Raw genomic sequence first — 19795 nt, 5'->3', positions numbered from 1 at the left:
GGGCGCCGGGAGCCGCAGGGACCAGTCTGTCGGAGCGCGTGAAACAGCCGGTTTTTACTCAATTTTATTTTGATAATAAATTCAATAATACATTTCAGTGAACCCAGGAGCGTCAGACGGCTGAGTGATCCCGGGTGTGCCCAGCGGTGGTTTTTGTTAGGATCATAAAATCAAGATACTACTAAGTGTGCTGACCCCGATGGCTTGTTTTAAATTATATCAAGGTAATATTATGCTTGTTAATACGGTCTAAATGATAGGAATATTTAATATTATTTAATAATTTTTAATAATTTTAGTAATTTACTAAATACTAGTATTAAATATTAACTTCTAATAATTTTAATAATATTTAATAATTTAAGATTCTGAGGAATTAAGGACGATGACACTTCTTTGGAAGACACTCCTTGCCTGTGCAGATTTTTGCCTGCAGTACATTTTGGGTTCTTTCATCCAGCTCTTCAGTGAAATGACCATCTAAGGGATTAGAAATATTTTCTTGGCGGGGTGATTGCATAATTTAGCCACTCTTTTTGCTAGCTCATATTCCCAAAGTTTGCACGTGAACGTGGCCAGTGTGTGATTTACTCTCCAAAGTACAGCTTGATCAGTAGCCGCAGCTTTGTTCTTGCCCGTGAGTTTTTCTCACCGTAGCAGCTTCTTTTCTATTAGTTGCCATTTTGACAAACTACGTAACTTCATACACTTTCTTTTAAGTTGGTACCGTTTTCTAATTGTCGCATTTAGAATGACGGAAGTTATCTGTTGCTTTTGTAGTGGAATCAGTTTCTAGCAAAAACCTCAAGCTGTAAACATTAAAACTGGAAAGTAACGCAGCTGGTAGGTAACGAGAGGTGGGATCTGCATTCCAGCTTTGATACGGTTACACCGAAGACAAGGCTTAGAGCAAGGCATAGGAACTGTCTGCAAGCCTGCCATGCGGGGTAGGGCTGCGTTCAGCAGGCGCCACGGCGGTCCCTGGCAGCATACTGCTGAGAGGACGGTCCAGGAGGTAGACAGACTCCGGGCTTCCCAAGAGATCAACCCGTTCTCATTTTCGCAGCAGCGTATGAGTAGAGGTGAATAAGTTATGTGTGTAAATAACTCAACTCGCTTCTCTTTGGCCTGCAAGTAAGGCTACACTTCAGAAGAGTCCTGTTCTCTGATGCTGTTCTAGATCTAATCTAACAAGAGCTGAACTTCAGGCTTTTGATTTAAAAAAACCCAAGAGGTGAGGTACAAGAGGCACAAATACAGCCAGCAGCAATTAGCAAAATAATGGATGCTACAAAATCTGTGTTCAGTGCCTCTTAGCATCAAGTCTTTTCCAGAGGTACGTGCTTTCAGAAGGCGTTTTGGCTGCACAAGGAGAGGAGTGGAGAACTGCAATCTTTAATTTTTTTCAGACCAGTTACTTGTCAGAATTGGTTGAGGGTTCGCAAGAAGGTTTTCAGACAGCTGGTCTCAGTGGGACTGCAGGTTGTTGAGGTCCTGAAGGAACTGCAGGAAACTGGGTTTGTACTGGCTGCCTGAAGTGTGGAAAACACATTTTGTAAAGTATTTCATGACTTGAGACAACTGGTATTTCTAAACTGGTTCTTCACTGTTTAAAAATGAAACAGTTGCTAGCATTTACACATATATTTAACTCTGTCTGCCCCTCCCTCTCCCTAGTAGCATGTACATGTCCCATTATGCTGTTTTCCATACAAGCAGTAAAACAGCATTTCTCCTTCAAGCGTTTATTTTATCTCTCATGATGCTGCATGAAAAATCCTCCTAAGCAGGACATGAGACATTAGGAACTTCACTTGCAATGATACAGCAATGTAAACGTAGCAAACATGAAGTAAAGGAGGTTTTAAATACTACAAACCTTGGACCAGGGAAATGTGATATGGTAAAAAAATCAGGACTTGATGTGGCAGGCTGGAAAAGATGTCACAGAAAATCAAGTTAGCAAAAAAACCAGATTTCGATGTGGCTAATTATTCAGTATTAACCTAGTGGTATTTTAGAACTAATTTTCATTTCCTTCATATTCTCTTGCAACATTTTTCATAATTTTTATTTTGTTTTACCAGAACTAGATCCACAGACGGGCTAAGCACCTTCTGTGGTATTTGGCCGCAGAATTCAGAGTTCAATCTTTGGCTGCTCTGCTAAGTAGCAGCCTGTTTCATCCCATACTACTCACAGCCTGTTTTGACAGGGTAGGCAATAAAGCTCATACTTACGCAAACAGAAATGCCATCTAACACATTATAAATTATTTTAAATACTTGGAAATTCAGATGGTTTCAATGTATCAAAAAGCCACAAAGTCACCAGTAACTATGCCAGAGAAAAGGCACTGTATAGTTTGGATTACTCAACACAAAATAATAGAAGTATGCATCTATCTTACCTGATCATTTCTTGTGTTAGTACTTGGTCTGTTATTTTGCTTTGGTTGCTGCACATTGTTATCCCTGAAATAAAAACCGTGTCATCAGGCAAATCCCCATTTGGTTTAACTACCTTCAGGGATGCGGTGTTTTTCAAGGCACAAGGCTACAGCTCAGAGATCTGGATTCTGTTCCTGACTTCACCCCTCTCTGGCCTTGGCAAATAATTTCAGTATGCTATGCCCCTGTGTCCATGCAATACAATTCTCAATAACAATTCGGAAAGTGCAATGCATTTTGGGAAAAAATGCTTGAGAACTGACAATTGGACTATCTGGATTAAACTACCCAATAGCAGGGTACTGGCTATTAAACTACCTGCTACTACTAATAGCAGGGAAGTCTTGTCTTTTAGGAGGTATGGAATTCTTTGTATAGATAAAGCGTCTAACTGGCTTGCTAAATTAGTCTGGAGCATGCTCTCAAGTGTTGAAATACGTATTTGTAGTAAGTGAAATACCTGTGTTGTCTTCTACTTTTCCTGCAAAACTTTCTTTTTATTGCATCACGCTTAATTACTGCTAATACAGTAACGATTACTATTGGCAACACAAGGAAGAAAAAAATAAGCAGACCGTCCCGAAGTGATGTATCTAGAGAAAAAGAATTGAAATCATGTAAGATAGTAATCTCATTCAACCTCATATTAAAGCATTTTTTCTGCTAAAACCACCTTTCTGTTGTAAAAACTACAATCCTCAAATTATTATACATTAAAACTAGTAACACCACTGAAATTTATAAACCACTATGATCAGAAAAGTAGGATTTGGCCTTATGTTATCACAAGTTCTTTCTGCCTTACCCACCCCATCTTGTATGATATACAAACTTTTTCCTTTCCCATAGCTTTTTTCAAGAATTCTAACGCAGACAAATTAATTTTGTATTTGCTTACCCACAACTGATCGGCACGTCTTCTTTGTCTTCCTAAGCTATTACTAAATACAAAACATTTGCATGGTCTCTCAGTGTGAAGGACAGCAAAATCTACTCCATTTTCCCTTTGCAGAATTTCATGGCTCTTACACGAGTCAACTGCTGCATGCACCTCCTTAGCCCCTCTCATTTCTGAGACCCCTTCCATATATAAAGGCTGCCGGTTTCATTCTCAAGCTATAGTCTTCCTCTATTACATCCATTTTATCAGAACTCTGTTTTAAATACCTAAGTAAATATCTAACTATTTGAAAAGTGTAACAGTATTTCTAAGCAACTAATGTATTGCTTTTTATCTCAGACAAAACAGAGGTCAAATTCTCCCTTGGACCAACTTCCTTGATATCTGCAAACCTACACATCAGATAATGTTTGTTCTTCAAGTCAGTCCATGATTAAATGTCCCATGCGGTAGAAAAAAACAGTTGAAAAGAGACTGAAAAAACCCTGTTATTACTAGATTATTTTATCAGACACTGGGGGCAGAATGAAGGCCAGTTTCACTGTCCTACCTATGCTGTTTTAAATACCTAAGTAAATATCTAACTATTTGAAAAGTGTAACAGTATTTCTAAGCAACTAATGTATTGCTTTTTATCTCAGACAAAACAGAGGTCAAATTCTCCCTTGGACCAACTTCCTTGATATCTGCAAACCTACACATCAGATAATTTTTGTTCTTCAAGTCAGTCCATGATTAAATGTCCCATGCGGTAGAAAAAACAGTTGAAAAGTGTAACAGTATTTCTAAGCAACTAATGTATTGCTTTTTATCTCAGACAAAACAGAGGTCAAATTCTCCCTTGGACCAACTTCCTTGATATCTGCAAACCTACACATCAGATAATGTTTGTTCTTCAAGTCAGTCCATGATTAAATGTCCCATGCGGTAGAAAAAAACAGTTGAAAAGAGACTGAAAAAACCCTGTTATTACTAGATTATTTTATCAGACACTGGGGGCAGAATGAAGGCCAGTTTCACTGTCCTACCTATGTGAGCTGGACCACTGTCAACACTGCCGCCGTAGCCTGACTGGTTACAGAACGGAGGCGCCCATCCAGAATTGCAGTGGCAGTTCCTGTTGTTGTTACACACCTACAGTCAATACAACAGGGATTAATCAAACGAACAATGCCTTTCTGGAAGCGGCCACTTTAAACCTCCAGTATATATTTGGAGTTACACATTAAGAATTGCACGTGGAAACAAGAAATATTCCATAGTATTGCTTGGGAATAAGCTCTCCCCCTTCACAACATCCCAAAACACTGAGTGATACTGATACCAGAAGTTAATCCTCTACAGAAGTTAATCTTTGTTTTGTTATTTGCCTGCAATGGATTACAGTCCAAAGAACTCAGTTTTACAACCTTTGGACTCCATTTTGATTTTTCATGGAGACATATATAAATCAGGAATCACTAGACTGTCCTCCTCAAAGGAATATTTTCCTTTTACAATTCAACAGCTCAGTAACATTAGAAAATTCCCTAGGGAAATTCAGAAAAAATGTCTTTCAACGTTAGTGCTAAGAGGTTTACAGTATACTGGCAACATGAATTACAGATTAAAAAGTGGGCTTAACTTTTAATACAGATCAGAAAAAAACCAAAGCCATCTGGCTGGTTATTGCTTTTATGCAGGGATTTTGCAGCTATCTCTGTCTTCTAGAAACAGGGCATGAAAACATCATCTACTCACCCCATTATCGTTACACTTCTGCTTTACATCACAGCTGTAGCCCAGATGACTTGCATCAACACATTCAAAATTTACACAGGCCTGGAAAAAGTAATTAGCGTCTTTCCAACACAAAACTTAAAAAAATCCTTTCCTTTTATAAATATACTACATAAATGTATACGTTTACAACTCTACAGCTTTTACTTAAATGTCAAGAAAAAGGGCTGATAGAACATTCAGTACTTCATAATTTTATAGCTGTATTTGTCTCAGTTTTTCTTAAGTCTGTGGATGCATCTTGATGGAGTAGTTTGAATAACTGATAATGCAGTACACTGATCTGTAGCATCCCAGTTTTTGAAGAGCTGATTAATTGTTTGTATGTGTATATCTCAAAAAGCAGATTTTTTTATTACATTATGTCATACAAATAGGAGAGCTATGTAATGCTTTTGAAAGTTAAAAACTTTCCAGTTGGTGGAATATATTCTGTAATGCCGCTGTGATTCATCTTACCTTCTTTTCTCCACAGGCTGTTCCATCATGAACTTGAGCAGGATCAGGGACATCTGATCCTAAGTCAAAGTCAGAAGACCAGCATAAAACTCCAGATGCGTTATTGACAACACTCCAAGCAGGAAGATTTTGAAGACTAACAGATGTGCACTGTAGCTTGCCGCACAGACTATGCCTGTATTGAATGAATGACATTCAGAGACAAGGTGAACAAAAAAAATAGTATCAGTGCAAATACACCATCCAGTCAAACTTTTAGCTTGCATTTCAATATTCTTTTAAATCTCATGCTCTAAGAGTTTGTAACAGAATATATTTTTTACATTGAAGATTTTAGGGTTAGCTTTTATTTGCTGGTGACTTACTGAACAGGACATTTCTTGTACACTCCACCTCTCATTCCACAGTTTCCAAACCTATCTCCTTTAATATTTGCTTTTTCAAAGCACATATTAGGTGCTTTTCGTGCTCCTGTACAAAAAATAGTGAATTTTAGTAAGCCACTACACTGTCTCAAAAATACGAGAAAGAAAAAGAAAAATCAGAAATGTCTATTAGGAGACTACAAGCCTTTTACATTAAATTATAAACATACCTTTTCCATATATAGATTCACATTGTGAATCAAAACTCTGGCATACTCCATAGTAGCAATATGCCTTCATGTTGTCGCATGGGTAACCATCCATGATATAAACGTCATCTGGACAGTAGGCGTTGCTTCCATTGCAGTATTCAGGTAGATCACAGAAATCCATTTTCGATCTGCACTCTGCTCCTGCCACTTTAAACTAGAACCAGAGAGGAATGCCACCCTACTTTTATTTTGCAACAGCGGAAGCTCTAACATGAAACAATGACAACTGGGAACCTTTTGTGATTTTAAGGAAGACGAAATAGTTTTTCAGATCAATATCTAACGAATATCCAAAACTTCCCTCAGTTTCATACGGTGTAGCTATAAAGTTTATGAGCTGAGCCTGCAGAGGACTTGGGCAGATTGTACAAATGCATACACAAGTACAAATTAAAAAGCGGCCAACTATCATAGACTTTGGAGAAGCTTGGTGTTGCATAATGGAGATTACTACTGAGTCCCCTGATTGCTCCTGCCTCCTACGAGGGTTGACATAGAGATGACATACCATTTCTAAGCTACTGGCCAAGAGTTGTTAGACACAAATTCTCTGCTTACACGCTCTCTACCCGTGAATGAAGTTTGATGATGTGAAAATATGTCAAGAGTACTATGATACCTCTTTTCAAACATTAAAAAATACTAGTAAATAGTATCAGTTCAGCTTAATAAAACATAGCCTACCTTGCAATTTTTGCAGCACAGTCCTTGAGCGCATTGCGATCCAGGTGTGAGTTTGCAGGTTGCAGCATCACAGCAAGGGTTAGTACATTCCTGAAGAACAACCATGGACAAGGGGACACAATGTTTTTACCTCGCTATATAGGTAGGAAAGTATATCATCAAACCAAGTGCACAGACAAACCAAACTTTAAATACACCGTCTCTCTTGCATGTTCTGAGGTTGACAGCCTTCTGCTCTAACAGAAACCAGCATACAGTTTGGCTGTATTTTTTACCAGAAGTCATCAGAAAAACATCTGTTTTGATGTGTTGGGGCACAGGGGTATAGGATAGGTTTACACTTCAAATGGACACTAAAAGAAGCAGAACACTTTGGCTTTTAAATAACATTTCTTATCACCCCTTCCCCCATCTTATTTTTCCACTACACTAGCAGTTTGATGTAGAGAAATGTTGGTATCTTTCCATGACTTAGAAGAAGGCCTATACAATGGAACCAGGGTTTGCTGGCAGCCATTTGATTTATTGGTGTCTTTTTGAGATGCTTTTATTTTCTAAAGAACGAGTCAATATATCCCATTCTTTGGGGGACATTTTGACAATGCAAATATGACCAACAAAAGTAATTTTGTTGTGGGCTAAGCTTAAGGGTTACAGTTAGGAAACCTGTAAGTGCTCTATAGATGAGTAGTCTCTATTATGTAACAGAAATATCCATGTTGCTAAAACCAGCACAAAAAACAATGGCGTTTCCACATACTCTGCACTGAAATGCACTTCTTAGGCATTGGCTCAAAGTTCTGTGAAGTCCTGTAGCCCTTAACTGAGCTCATACCAAAGTCAAAGTATGATTTTAGGCTTTTTCTAAAATTTATCTTCGTATTGCTTGCAAAAATGTAAATTTACAAGGAAAACTCCTCAGATATTAATGCAAATCAGGTATACCAAAAGGCCAGTATTATACAACAAATACAATATAATATAATATACAACAAGTATCCAGTTGAATTTCATTCATTACCTGCGGTTTCCCACAGTCACATTCTTCATTGTTATCGACCACATTATTACCACAGACAGGTTCTTTGTAAATATTACTTGTTTTGGGAGGATTTCTAAGGCAGTTTCCTCCTCCATTTAGAATAAGGTTCTCAAAATCATCAGCACTGCAGGTGCTGAAATTCCGGGATCCACTGGAAAGCATAATATTGTTTTTTTATTATAAATATTTTGCTTACAGGAAAAAATACAACTCAAGCCCTTAAAATATTGTCAATCTATAATAAATATTGTGTTTCATAACATTAGGAGATCATGAGATACTTCATTTTTACTTTATTTTGCATCAGAGTACAGTACTAGAAGTTAAAAATGCTATGTATAACATAAACGCAAGTACTTTCAGAAGCCAAAGAGGCCATCAGATTATCCATTCTGGTGTCCTACATAAAACAGGCCTTAGAAATTCCTTATCTGTACTGAGTCTAAAAATGCTTGATTAAAAAATACTTTCCAGAAAGACATTCACCTTAACTTGGAGTCCCTAAAAACTCAGGAATGCATCTTCTTATAGTAGTTTTGTCCAGTGTTCAATTACCCCGTTTTATTAATACAAATGTGGATAGATAAAATAATATGATCTTTTTCTCTTAAGGGGAAGCCAAAGAACAAATGAAGTGAAAGAAACATAGGCCGAGAGGTTTTGTTTAAATTAACCGTTAAGAAAATCTGTGCGAAGGATGCATGTTTGCACAAACCCAGTGAATATATGTAAAGCATTCTCAGCAGGGTAAAAAAACCAGCAACACACACTATCATTAAAAAAAAAAAAAAAGAAGAAAATCCCAATAGGTTTTTAGGAATGCTACAAATTAAGAATGACTGGATCGGAAAACCGATAACATTTCAAATAAATTAAAATGATGTCAAGACCTAAGTCAGTGAATTCACTTTTGTGATTAAACTTTTCAAACAACTCCCCATTCACAAAAACTCTTCAAGATTCATGGGACTTTCACAGCTTATAAGGCACAGTCACTGCAGATAAATAACAAGTATTAAAATAAAATAACTGGAAATCTTACTTATCTATGCTGTGCATAATATAGGAGGCAGGACACCTTTTATCATCATGTTTCATTCCGAGATTATGCCCCAATTCATGTGCAACTACTGTAGCATGATGTAACACATTGTTATGGTTCAGCTAATAAAGAGAATCAGTGTTAAAAAATTATGAAACTAAAGAAAATACTGTGTTTCTACCTACTGATTTATTCAAGCCACAAAGCTCTCAGAGGCTATGAAGACAGAATACTAAATATTATTGCAAAGCGAAAGCAGCAAGAACAGACAATTTGTCACTGTTTTTTCAGTAGGGCCAGATTCTGCCACTCTTTCTATTCCTTCCATTAGGATCATATTCTGAATAATAACACAGTTAATCAGTCATGACACCGATTTTGATGGAGTCTTCAATGACAAAAAGACAAAGACTGTTAAAGAACAGAATCTCCCTCTAAGATTGTCCATGATGTTGTGGCATCCATATTATAAGGACAGGAACCTCTGGAGATACTGGTGCTGCCCCAAGGGTGAAGGAGAAAAAACTAGTTTCCGGCTAGTTTTGCCAAATTTAAAATTCTTGCCCATTTACAGCCCCATTGTGGAGAATTCCAGACATCTGAGAATAGAGTGCACTATGTTCACTGTCTATCCATGTAAAGAATCAAAAATACACATTATTTTGTAGCTGCATTCCCATCCCAAAACCACCATGGTTATGAACATTAATGGTACAAGAATGGGCTTTTCTTATACAACCTGAGCTAGCTGAATTACAAAAAGGAGATAAAAAATTTATTTCAGGACTAAATCAGCCAAATGGACTGGAACATGACTAAGAGAGAAATTGGAAAAAGCTTTTTTTTTTTTTTTTTAATATAAGTATAAAAATATGCACAAGTTTTTACATCAGAAACCCCATGAAAGAAACCGTACCACTCTAAGACCTGAGTGACTTGACCAAATAGGTCAGCAAAGTGCACATTATTTATTAGGATGTTCTGGAAGGTACCTCTGTGGAAGCAATGTCTGGCAATAGCAGCATCTACAACTCTGGGTTATGTAAATGCGCAGGGGAAAGCCTTCAACTGTTCAGGTACCTCTCGGTCTCACTAGCAGCACATCTATGATAGTTTAGCAGCTCCTGTGCTAGTTTCTTCCATTAACCACAACATTATGTACTTACAGTGCTGATTGACCCTCCCTGGACTTGCGAGCAGACAGTACCCACAAAAGCCATTCCAATGGATCCACCATAAGAGCTTCTCCCTCTGCAACAAAAGCAGTTTGAAGATGTTGAAAGAGGGGCTGAAAGTTCACGATTTCTACTAAAAGACACTGATGAGTCTGAAACAAATACTGCAAGTCAAGATTTGGTCTTCTTGAAGTCAAGAAGAAATTTATCATCATATCAGGGTTTCACTGTAGTAAATAATGAACATCTGAATAACAGAGCTTGAAAATAATGACCAATCACCTAAATTTGCTGTGTCAGTGCTTCAGAGTTCGCAGAATCACAGAATGGTTGAGGTTGGAAAGGACCTCTGGAGGTCATCTGGTCCAACCCCCCTGCTCAAGCAGAGCCACCTGGAGTTGATTATCTATAAAGAATTCATTACACTTTCTTGACATTTTTCCAGGTTAAAACAGTTTGAAAGTTGAGTGAATTTTACTCTAGTTATATTTTCATTCATACACAAACCCAGAATCATATACATTAACAACACTGGCAGCATGGCTAGTTTTTCCACTGAATGAACACTTACATTATGAGATGGCTAACATCATTTCGTGATCGTTTAAGAAGATCTTTCTGTCTCCAAGAAACGAATCTACTCAGTACATCTCCAGCTGAACCATCCATTACAGATATGTGGTTTGTATCTGTCCAGATCTCTAATCCAACCAAAACAATCTGGATGTTTAATGCTCTATACATCTGAAAAAAATAGAATGATAATTGCTGTCCATCAGTCTGTTTCAACTGAATTATGAAAGGTTACGTCACTACTACTGTAAACATTAAGCTGAACATAATGACTGAGACATAACTTTAGTTTCTTTGAATAATTAACAGTTTGATGTGAGGAAAGAATATATGACTGAAGGCAATCTACTTCACGAAGGTACCTAAACATATCTTTCAGTTGGAGAAGTTGGAAAGACCGTGTTCATTCATTTCCTTAGCTAATTGTCTTGAGAAATTGGGAACAGATGATCAGAGAGCTTATGGAATTGTTCACAGCACTGACAGTTTGCTGAATAAAAAAGAACTACATACATGAGAAATACTCTTCCTGGAAATGTAAAACCCACTGGAGACCTTACGTTCCTGGAGCAGCCAAAGTCTGGGAGCACAGAGAAGTGGTTTAAAAACATCTTGCATCTCTCCCTCTGTCTACACCTCTGTAAGACTTGTGCATAGATTCATGAGGTGCCTTAAATGTGTTACAAGTTGCTATATAACTTCCAAATACAGTTTCAGAACATAATTGTTCAGATTTACTGCATTAGCTGTTCTTTTGAAAACTATGATAAAGTAGAAACTACTGAATTTCAGCAACTTATCTGACCTACCCCATCAACGTAATTAATCAGCTCAACTGTTTCCTTCTGCACCGCAGCAGGATCAGATTTCTTCAGCAAAAACTGTAAAATACCGTATGAGATTATCAGAGAAAAATTTTAATGGTTTAATAAGATGTATGTAGCATTGGATGAAATCATTACCCTGTTGTTATCCACAACCACAAATAATTCCACATAGCTTTTCTGTGGCAGGACAGCTCGCTTCTTCTGCAAATTAGAAAGCACAATAAGTTAACATAATGACTAATGAGTTTAAGTTTTTTTTTACTTATCTTTCTCATTATTTTAATTTCATGGATTTATAAAGCAATTTTTTAATGTGGCCTATCAATTTGCCTTAGATTTCCATATAGATATCTGTATGTCAGTAATTCACTTCTGCTCAGACACTGGGATGCATGAGCTGAATGGCAGCTTCATGCCTTTCACATCATAACCACAACTGTCTTGGGCAGAGCTCTGCTGTTCTGCTAAAAGAATGCTTCAAGCTATGTTAAATTCCCATTGTGCTGTTCTTCCGTTTCAGGATTTCCGTAGCAGTACTCTCACCAGTTTGGGGTCTGTGAAAATGAAGGCAACAAGGAAGTGGCTTGCCAGGCCAAACCCACCTGCAATGATACCATGCCAAAGCAAGAGCTCTGGAGACCCTTGGCTGCTGGAACAGACTGTGGAGAAGGCTTGGACTCAAGAGAGAAACAGAAAGGTATTTACCCTCAAAAGCTTTTCCCTGCTAGAGGTACTGTTTGATAAAAACGCATATTTCACAGACTGCTTCACAAACATCTTCTCGTGGTGAAGGCTGCCGTTCAGCACACTACATTGGAAGGGGATATCCTGCATATCTTCTAACTGGTAAAACACGTGTTCAAATGTGCTGGATGTGTTGAGCGGCTCCATTCCATACCATTTGCCACCAATGTAGAGAATTCCTCTAATAACCATAAAAGAATGAAAAATTATTCCACAATTTTTCCCTCATGGCTATGGCTAGGTGAGTGAATGACAGACAGATACTTAAAAACTAGAACTGTTCATAGCACTATGTTGAAATAAATTATTATCTTAAATTATCTTAATGTAGCGGGTAGGTTCAAATGCCCAACAGGATCTCAAAAGACAAAACAGAACGTATTTAAAATACTCAATTGTACACATGTTTGGGCTCCTTGAATCAGTTAGTGGGAAAGCCAAGTTGTTACTAAATGAGTCTGGATTGTGGGTACAGAGCTGATGCAAAGGGTCTCCTTTAGTCCTTATCTCTAGCCTCACTCCTAGCCTCATGCAGCTAAAGTAATCTAGCACTTTAGAAAAAGATATCTTCTAAGACAGAAAGATAGGCTAAAAGGAATCACCAGGGTGTTTATGAGGGCAATAGCAGTATTGCACTGCTGAGTGTAGCTAAGTATAAAGATTTTGCATTTGTCCATGGTTCAGAAACACCTGGTACATGCCCATTTGCTGTACCAGAATCTTTCAGAAGCTATTATCTTGTTCTCCAGGATCTCAAAACTATATTTAGAACAAGAATTCTGTAGTTAATATGTTGCGAAAGAAGATCCTCAAAAACATAAGTACAAGGTAACCAAAGGATTTGAGTCTGCGTAAGTTTGCAGAACAGCTGAAATGAAGTATCTGTTCTGCTCAGTGAGATCCAGCGTTACCTGGTATACCAGTATTTTGACCATTTTGTTCTTCATTTAAAGGAATGCCAGGAAATGTCATTATTTATTGTGAGTGGCACCTCACTGTGATACTATACATGAAAAATGTGGGTGAACTTTATCCCATTTGCCTCTTACTGCTTGTGAAAAAACATCAAACTGAACAAGGCTACTACAACCGACAAGTATATCCAAAGTCCAGCTGAAGAGCCAAGCTCAGTGAAGGCAGGGGAATATGGACACCCTCTAAGCACATTCTGAATATCTGCACAATTTGCTGTGCATGCCATCTCATTTTGCCAACTCACATGGACTGATTCTGCGGGGAGAACACCACCATCTTTTATACATTAATCTGGACCCTTTATGTTTCTCAAATAAATGCAATTTTCTTGTATTTGAAACACAAAAAATTGTGAACAGAATTGTTCGCAGGAGTGTGTTAAGTTTAGCAAAAGCTTCATCAGCGTTTCTTCTAGAGAGGTACCTCTGGTCAAGACATTCGCATCAAGTAATAGAGGACTCAGTTCATGCCTGTGTTCTGCCTATATTTGGATTATGCTCTCTCTCATGTTATTTTTTTCTGTGAAGGAATTTTGGAAAAGGGGAAAAAAGTGGTAGTTGAGGGAAGATATAAAACCTGTAAAGAGTTTCAGCTTCATCAAAAGGCAAAATATAAAAAAAATTGCAAGATAGGATGGTGTTTTCTCCCCAGCTGTATGATGAATAGCAACTGGTTTTTTACTGTTTAACTTTGGTACTGCACAATGAATTATCCTGAAGTAAAAAGTAAGAGGTAATACCTAAGGCCATCGCATGTGCTAAGAGCAAGCATTGAGTCAGCAATTCCTTCAACAGTGCCATGATAATAACAGTGTGTCTGAAATGCAACAAAACCACATAATTAATGACAAAATAAGGTTGTTGCCTTCAAATGCAAACTTATTTTCTAACCAACCTTTTTATTTGCATGACATTAAGGCTGGTTGTCACAAATTTACAGAGTTCCCTATTCTAAAAGTAATCCCAACCTTCTTGGAGTAAAATATTACTTGACATGAGGACTGACAATAGCATTTGGTCCCTTGGTTCTAGAAAACAACCAGCTTTTTAGTTTAACCCATCACCATCTTTTAGCAAAATCTTTTAATCTACATTGCTCATCCTGTTCTTAAACAGACTGCTCTCAAAGGCTGATCTGAGAAGATCTCCCACGCACAAAGCACCCACTTAAGTCTCACCGAGCTCACATGCAGTTGAAAGTTGAAATTAAATGCAAAAGTATCTATAAGGCTTATTTGATACAGGACCTAGAAACTACAGAGCTTTGATGCTGCCATTGTACCTTTAATTGCATACTATCCAAAGGCGACCTAATCAGGCAGCTCAGATTCACTCTTGGCATAATCTCCTGGCATCTCCTTTCGCACCTTGGAAAACAGTGATGCTGTATCACCATAAACAGCCCACTCACTCATAAGACATAGAACCTTATGTTTTTTATCAGTGGTAACTGTTAAAGAGCAATGCTACAAATGTGAAAACTCACAAAAGCCTCTTTCCCAGCAAATATATTTTTCTTCTGTAGATACTTTATGTGCATCACTAGCATTTTCCCCTCCACTGCCAAAAATGTATACAATTTTCACTGTTCTATTATAGAGATTTGAAGAATGGTTGTGCATTCACTTTTGCTTTGAAAATACATTTGGATACATACACATCCTTGTTGTCATCCTCAGTTATATCAAATTGTTAGTATGGCTTCAATTCATAAAGCTTGGCTTCCCTGGTTTGAGGAAACTCTTAAACAAAAGGGGAAATTTATTATGTACGATACCTTGGTTTTTGATTGTGTTGCCTCCAGTTTCCCATTTTCTGCATATGTATATAGCATAAAATCTTCGCTAACAAGCTTTCTGGAAACAAAAATAAACTACTGCTCTTTTAACAGTCTAGAAAGCAAGAAATAAGTGAAGAATCCTACTAAGTACTACATTCTGTTAGCAGCACACTCATCCTAAATTATTATTCAAATCCACAGATATGAAACAAAATGTCTCCAAAATGAGCTGCATTATTTGGAAAATAAGTTATTTTGAAATATTTTAGCTAAAATATCCATAGAGTAGGACCTGAGCAGACTATGTTATATCAGGGCCTGGACTATTACAGGCTCAGGAATGAGGAACAACAGTAATAGACAAATCTCTTCAAATACAACACAGCTAACAACCCTCCCCTACCCGCTACTAAAGAGCTAACGTTGAGCTGAATTCTAATTTTCCGTAAGGATTTTCTGAAATCTACTATCGTGTGGTGCTAATAAATAATCGAAATAAATTTCTGCACAACTAGAAAAAATATTATTCCGTTCTATTTGCAAGCTAGTACCATAACAGAGACACTATTTAACAGTAATTTTGTAATGACTACAATCTGCCATTTAAATGGTTTCTTCTGAATTTTTTCAGTATAAAAATACTTGTCTGTATTTTGATAGTCTGAATACTATATGCAACTAAATCCCAAGATGGAATGATTTCTTAGAACACTATCACATACTTATTTTTCTTCAGTTTTAGGAGGTATGTTCCATTTCTGGTTTTAATTGAGTAAGAAAGATTGTCATCTGAATGCTCCTGAAAACAGAACAAAATATATCACTTAATTAGGTGATTTTCTACTTGGTTGTGTCAGTTCCATGTTTTCTTTGACAAGAGAAGTTCAGCTACTATATATGTCTTAAGTATTTACCACATTTACAAAACACACATTCCTAACCCTCATGCCTTTCAAAGTCTCAGCAGCACACTCTACATTCTTTCCTATAGGAAGTTTAAATTCTACTAAGCTAAGAAGACAGAATGAAAAAACACACAACCTACAGAAGAAATTAAATATGTCTGCCATTAGAAATTTGTAGAGGGAATGTAGAAGATATAAAGTCTACAGAAAAATGGAAATGTAAAATTTGTGGTATTAAAAGAACAAAAAAGAAGTGTTAGTAAAGCTAAACCTAGACTACCACACTATAGTTCTATAGGCTCAGGAACAGATGGTCCTCAGACGCTAGTGGAGAGGAGGTAGATACAGCTTGGATGAAGGTGGCCAGACTCGGATCCCCAAGAAGGGCACAGCCCGTGTATGCACTCTTTGCCCAACTACCACATTATGTTTCGTGACACTCCTTATATAAATCATCAGCAGACGGATGAACGACTCACGGATTCTTCCTTCCTTAATCGTTTTGCACAAAGATGACTAATGCTATTTCATTAACAGTTACTTCAGTAATGGAACTCGATATCTGGAACAAAGGTAAGCTACCTCAGAACTGAAGAATTAAGGCTCAGATCTTTCTCTTTTAACTTGTTCATTTAACCTGTGCGACTCTGTGGGACCATTTCTACAAAGTAGGCATCAGCTCTTTAGGTGCGACATGGTTGAAATCCTCTGGTTATCCAAAGACCAGGTACAATGAGCAGAAGAACATATACAGCATGGACGTTAGTTCAAGTTCGAGTTCAACATCTAATCTGGCTCAGAGGAAATGGAAATAGTCTTCCTGTTCCTTCCCACTCTGTCTGTTAACAGAGACTAGAAGTTTGAAAGGCGTTAACTTAGAGTGTAGCCACAGACCTTTGTGGGAACAAATTTACTCTAAACTAGTTGAAAACACTTAAGAATCTGAAGAGATAGTGCAGATTTCTTCACAAAAATAATCTGTATATACTATACATCGTGTGTGTGTGTGTAATTAGGCCAATATTGTGAAAAACAGCAACATCAGAAGAAAAAATCAGATAGAATAACAAACCTCATGAAAAAATGGGTGATGTTTCTCTCTGTCTGTCAGACTTCGAGGAGTAATTACTTCTAATGTAGAAAGTCTGGATGTCTGTTCAGAAGATGCACCTAAAAATAAAGTTTGAAATTTCTAAAAATAAAGTTTGAAATTTCTAAAGAATCAGAAAGGGTAGGACGTCATGTTGGCATCTGCACAGTGGTGATTGCTGAAAAATCATTCTGATCAGGCCATAAATGGAGAAAGTAATTTCACCAGTACAGGACCTGACTGCCCACGCTCAGTTTGGTCTGTTCTGTCTCTGACAGAGTTCTTGGGTTATGCTGGGAAAGTCGCAGAAATCAACATTTTAATTCATGGCCAAGTTACCCTTCATTTCTGAGTGTTTAAACTAAATATATGTGGCCTCATTCTCTGCAGAAATACTGTTTTGACTGTATTCAACATTAATGACTACACCACCCCAAACACAACTGATGTAAAGTGCTAAAAACTGCAAACTCGAGCAAAAGTTTTCTGAAATAGGGTGTCCAAAACTGTCTGGCAGTCTTGGCTTTAACTCTTGGTCTTAGTTACTTACATTATAAACTGGGATAATAGCTCAAATTTTTCTCATTCCTTCATATAGACGATATCAAACCAAATTAATTATTGTTTGAAAAAAAGTAAATCTCTCAATGAATATGACAGTAACATAACAGAGAATCCCAAGAACAAGAAAAAAAAAAATCCCTTCCTGTATTCACTGCATACTTTGAAGAAATAGTTTAGGAATGGTCAAACTGATCTAAAAAAAGTAACCTCAGTTTAAAGCTGGGGCCTTCTGGAGCACACAAAGAAAATCTATCAAATGATTTAAACACAATCTTAATTCTCACATATTCTGGATTATTAACTTTGTATCTGTGTCTACCATTTTTGAAACATTTTTTCTTCCATGACCTACACTTTTAACCTGATGTACCACACAAAATTTACGCAGCTACCTTCTGTGTCCACCCATCTATCCCCTCACAGTAATTTTTGAAGTAGCTGGCCAGTTAAAATCAACTGTGCAAGAGATGCTAACTCTCAAATAGAATTAAGTTCCTTCAAGCTTTGTGAAACCACCTCATCAGTGCCAGGAGGACTGTGCTGATCTGTAAATCTACAGCAGGGCTCTCTAGGAGTGGCTGATGGATGTATAGTACAATTATTTTGAATGGTGGATCTGACTTTGCCAGGATGTTTCAGAACTTGCTAGACAGAGAATTGGAGAATATTGTATCTCCAGAAGAATAAATTCAGTCCCTAAATAGTCTGTAACCAGTTTTTTACTGGTTACCAGTTTTTTAACTGTAACCAGTTTTTTACTGGTTACAGAGCTATTTGCTATGGTCTTGCCTTCTAGCTACTGTTAGGTCCTGCACTTGCTCGTCTTCTCCTTCTTGCTCGTGTCTCTACTTCCTTCTGTCCTTTCCTTGATTAAATCAACCCCCCTTCAGCCCTCTCCTTCCGTTTAAATCCCTTTACTCCTACTCCTTTCCCCATTGCCCTGAATAAGGAATACTTATAGTTGTCCTCTGGATATAATTCTGCCACCTGCTGCGTGTATAATCTTGGCTCACCACGCTGCCTCCTGCCATTGCCTAACGCTGCGTTTTGTTAGTTCCAGTGACAGTCAAACCTTTGCAAAAGGTGTGTAGCCTTTTACAGTATATCAGAATTATCTCCAGAACATCATGCTAATGCAGGAAGCTAAAGATAAGAAGTCTGCTGAGTATCTGGTTTCAGGTAAACGGTTTTATAAAGATGAAAACAATCTCCAGTGACTTTTTTTAAAATTGTGTGAACTTGAATTCATCTTCCTTTTTCTTGTCTGCTCATCGATCTGGTTTGAGTGTTGACTTTGATCAACAGAGACACAACCATTGCTTTTAAACAGGTTACAGAATCAACAATAACATGGGTTTTAACAATGAAAGTGTTTTCTTCCTTCTTAAATTGTTCTTTCATAAGGAAACAAAGAGATTTCTTCTCATTTATAGTAGCACAAAGTCACCCTCAGCCTCCCATGTTTCTGTGAAAGGAATTCATAATTGGAAAGAAGCCACAGAATCACCCATTCAAAGCAAGGAGGAGGATTCTTCAGTGTAATGATGATCTCTACCTATTAGATAACATCAGGATTTTTAAAAGCTAGGTGCAGGTAGCATATGTTTAACATTAAAGACTGGCATTGCAATCAAAATGTGGAAGTTGCTGTTAGCAAACAGGTCTGCAAAGAATATTGGCACTCAATATTTACTTCTGACTTTGCTCTTAATCTTCAATAATTTTATTATCTAAATCACAAAATACATTCTGGTTCATGAGTTAAGTGTATGTTGAACTAACAGTGGAAATGTGGTTCTAACAATTTAAATTTTGACACCTGAAAGCAGGAAACCATCTTTAATGCACATCATAAAAATATAAATTTCTAATAAATATTTCAGGTGTTACATTTAAACCTAAAATCTGAAGCCAAATCATAAATGGAAATGAGTTAATGAGGAACTAAAACAAAACTGTAGGCATTTCCCTCACGTTACTGAAGAAGAAATCTCTTTCTACAGTCATAGAATCATAGAATCATTAAGGTTGGAAAAGACCTCTAAGATCATCGAGTCCAACCGTCAACCCAACACCACCAGGCCCACTAAACCATGTCCCTAAGCGCCTCATCTACACGTCTTTTAAATACTTCCAGGGATGGGGACTCAACCACTTCCCTGGGCAGCC

The 19795-nt window shown here is 37.4% G+C and overlaps 1 protein-coding gene across 1 annotated transcript in view; it reads right to left on the bottom strand.

The window, feature by feature from the left end:
- Nucleotides 1-1453: 1453 nt before the first annotated feature.
- LOC103897933 (disintegrin and metalloproteinase domain-containing protein 9) overlaps nt 1454-19795 on the bottom strand; it is a 19528-nt gene continuing 1186 nt past the window's right edge. The window contains exons 2-22 of the mRNA XM_019471681.1: nt 17045-17142; nt 15790-15866; nt 15065-15143; nt 14028-14104; nt 12275-12494; nt 11705-11770; nt 11552-11623; nt 10741-10913; nt 10161-10245; nt 8995-9116; nt 7932-8103; nt 6911-7000; nt 6185-6380; nt 5955-6060; nt 5590-5764; nt 5092-5172; nt 4380-4485; nt 2911-3043; nt 2411-2474; nt 1880-1932; nt 1454-1532 (exon numbers count right to left, since the gene is read on the bottom strand). Coding sequence (XP_019327226.1) covers nt 1454-1532; nt 1880-1932; nt 2411-2474; nt 2911-3043; nt 4380-4485; nt 5092-5172; nt 5590-5764; nt 5955-6060; nt 6185-6380; nt 6911-7000; nt 7932-8103; nt 8995-9116; nt 10161-10245; nt 10741-10913; nt 11552-11623; nt 11705-11770; nt 12275-12494; nt 14028-14104; nt 15065-15143; nt 15790-15866; nt 17045-17142 — 2324 coding nt within the window. The remainder of the gene's footprint in view (nt 1533-1879; nt 1933-2410; nt 2475-2910; nt 3044-4379; nt 4486-5091; nt 5173-5589; nt 5765-5954; nt 6061-6184; nt 6381-6910; nt 7001-7931; nt 8104-8994; nt 9117-10160; nt 10246-10740; nt 10914-11551; nt 11624-11704; nt 11771-12274; nt 12495-14027; nt 14105-15064; nt 15144-15789; nt 15867-17044; nt 17143-19795) is intronic.

The sequence above is a fragment of the Aptenodytes forsteri genome, unplaced genomic scaffold, assembly GCF_000699145.1.
Source record: "Aptenodytes forsteri isolate BGI_AS27 unplaced genomic scaffold, ASM69914v1 Scaffold15, whole genome shotgun sequence".
Classification (NCBI taxonomy): domain Eukaryota; kingdom Metazoa; phylum Chordata; class Aves; order Sphenisciformes; family Spheniscidae; genus Aptenodytes; species Aptenodytes forsteri.
This window is presented reverse-complemented; position numbering and strand designations above follow the sequence as displayed.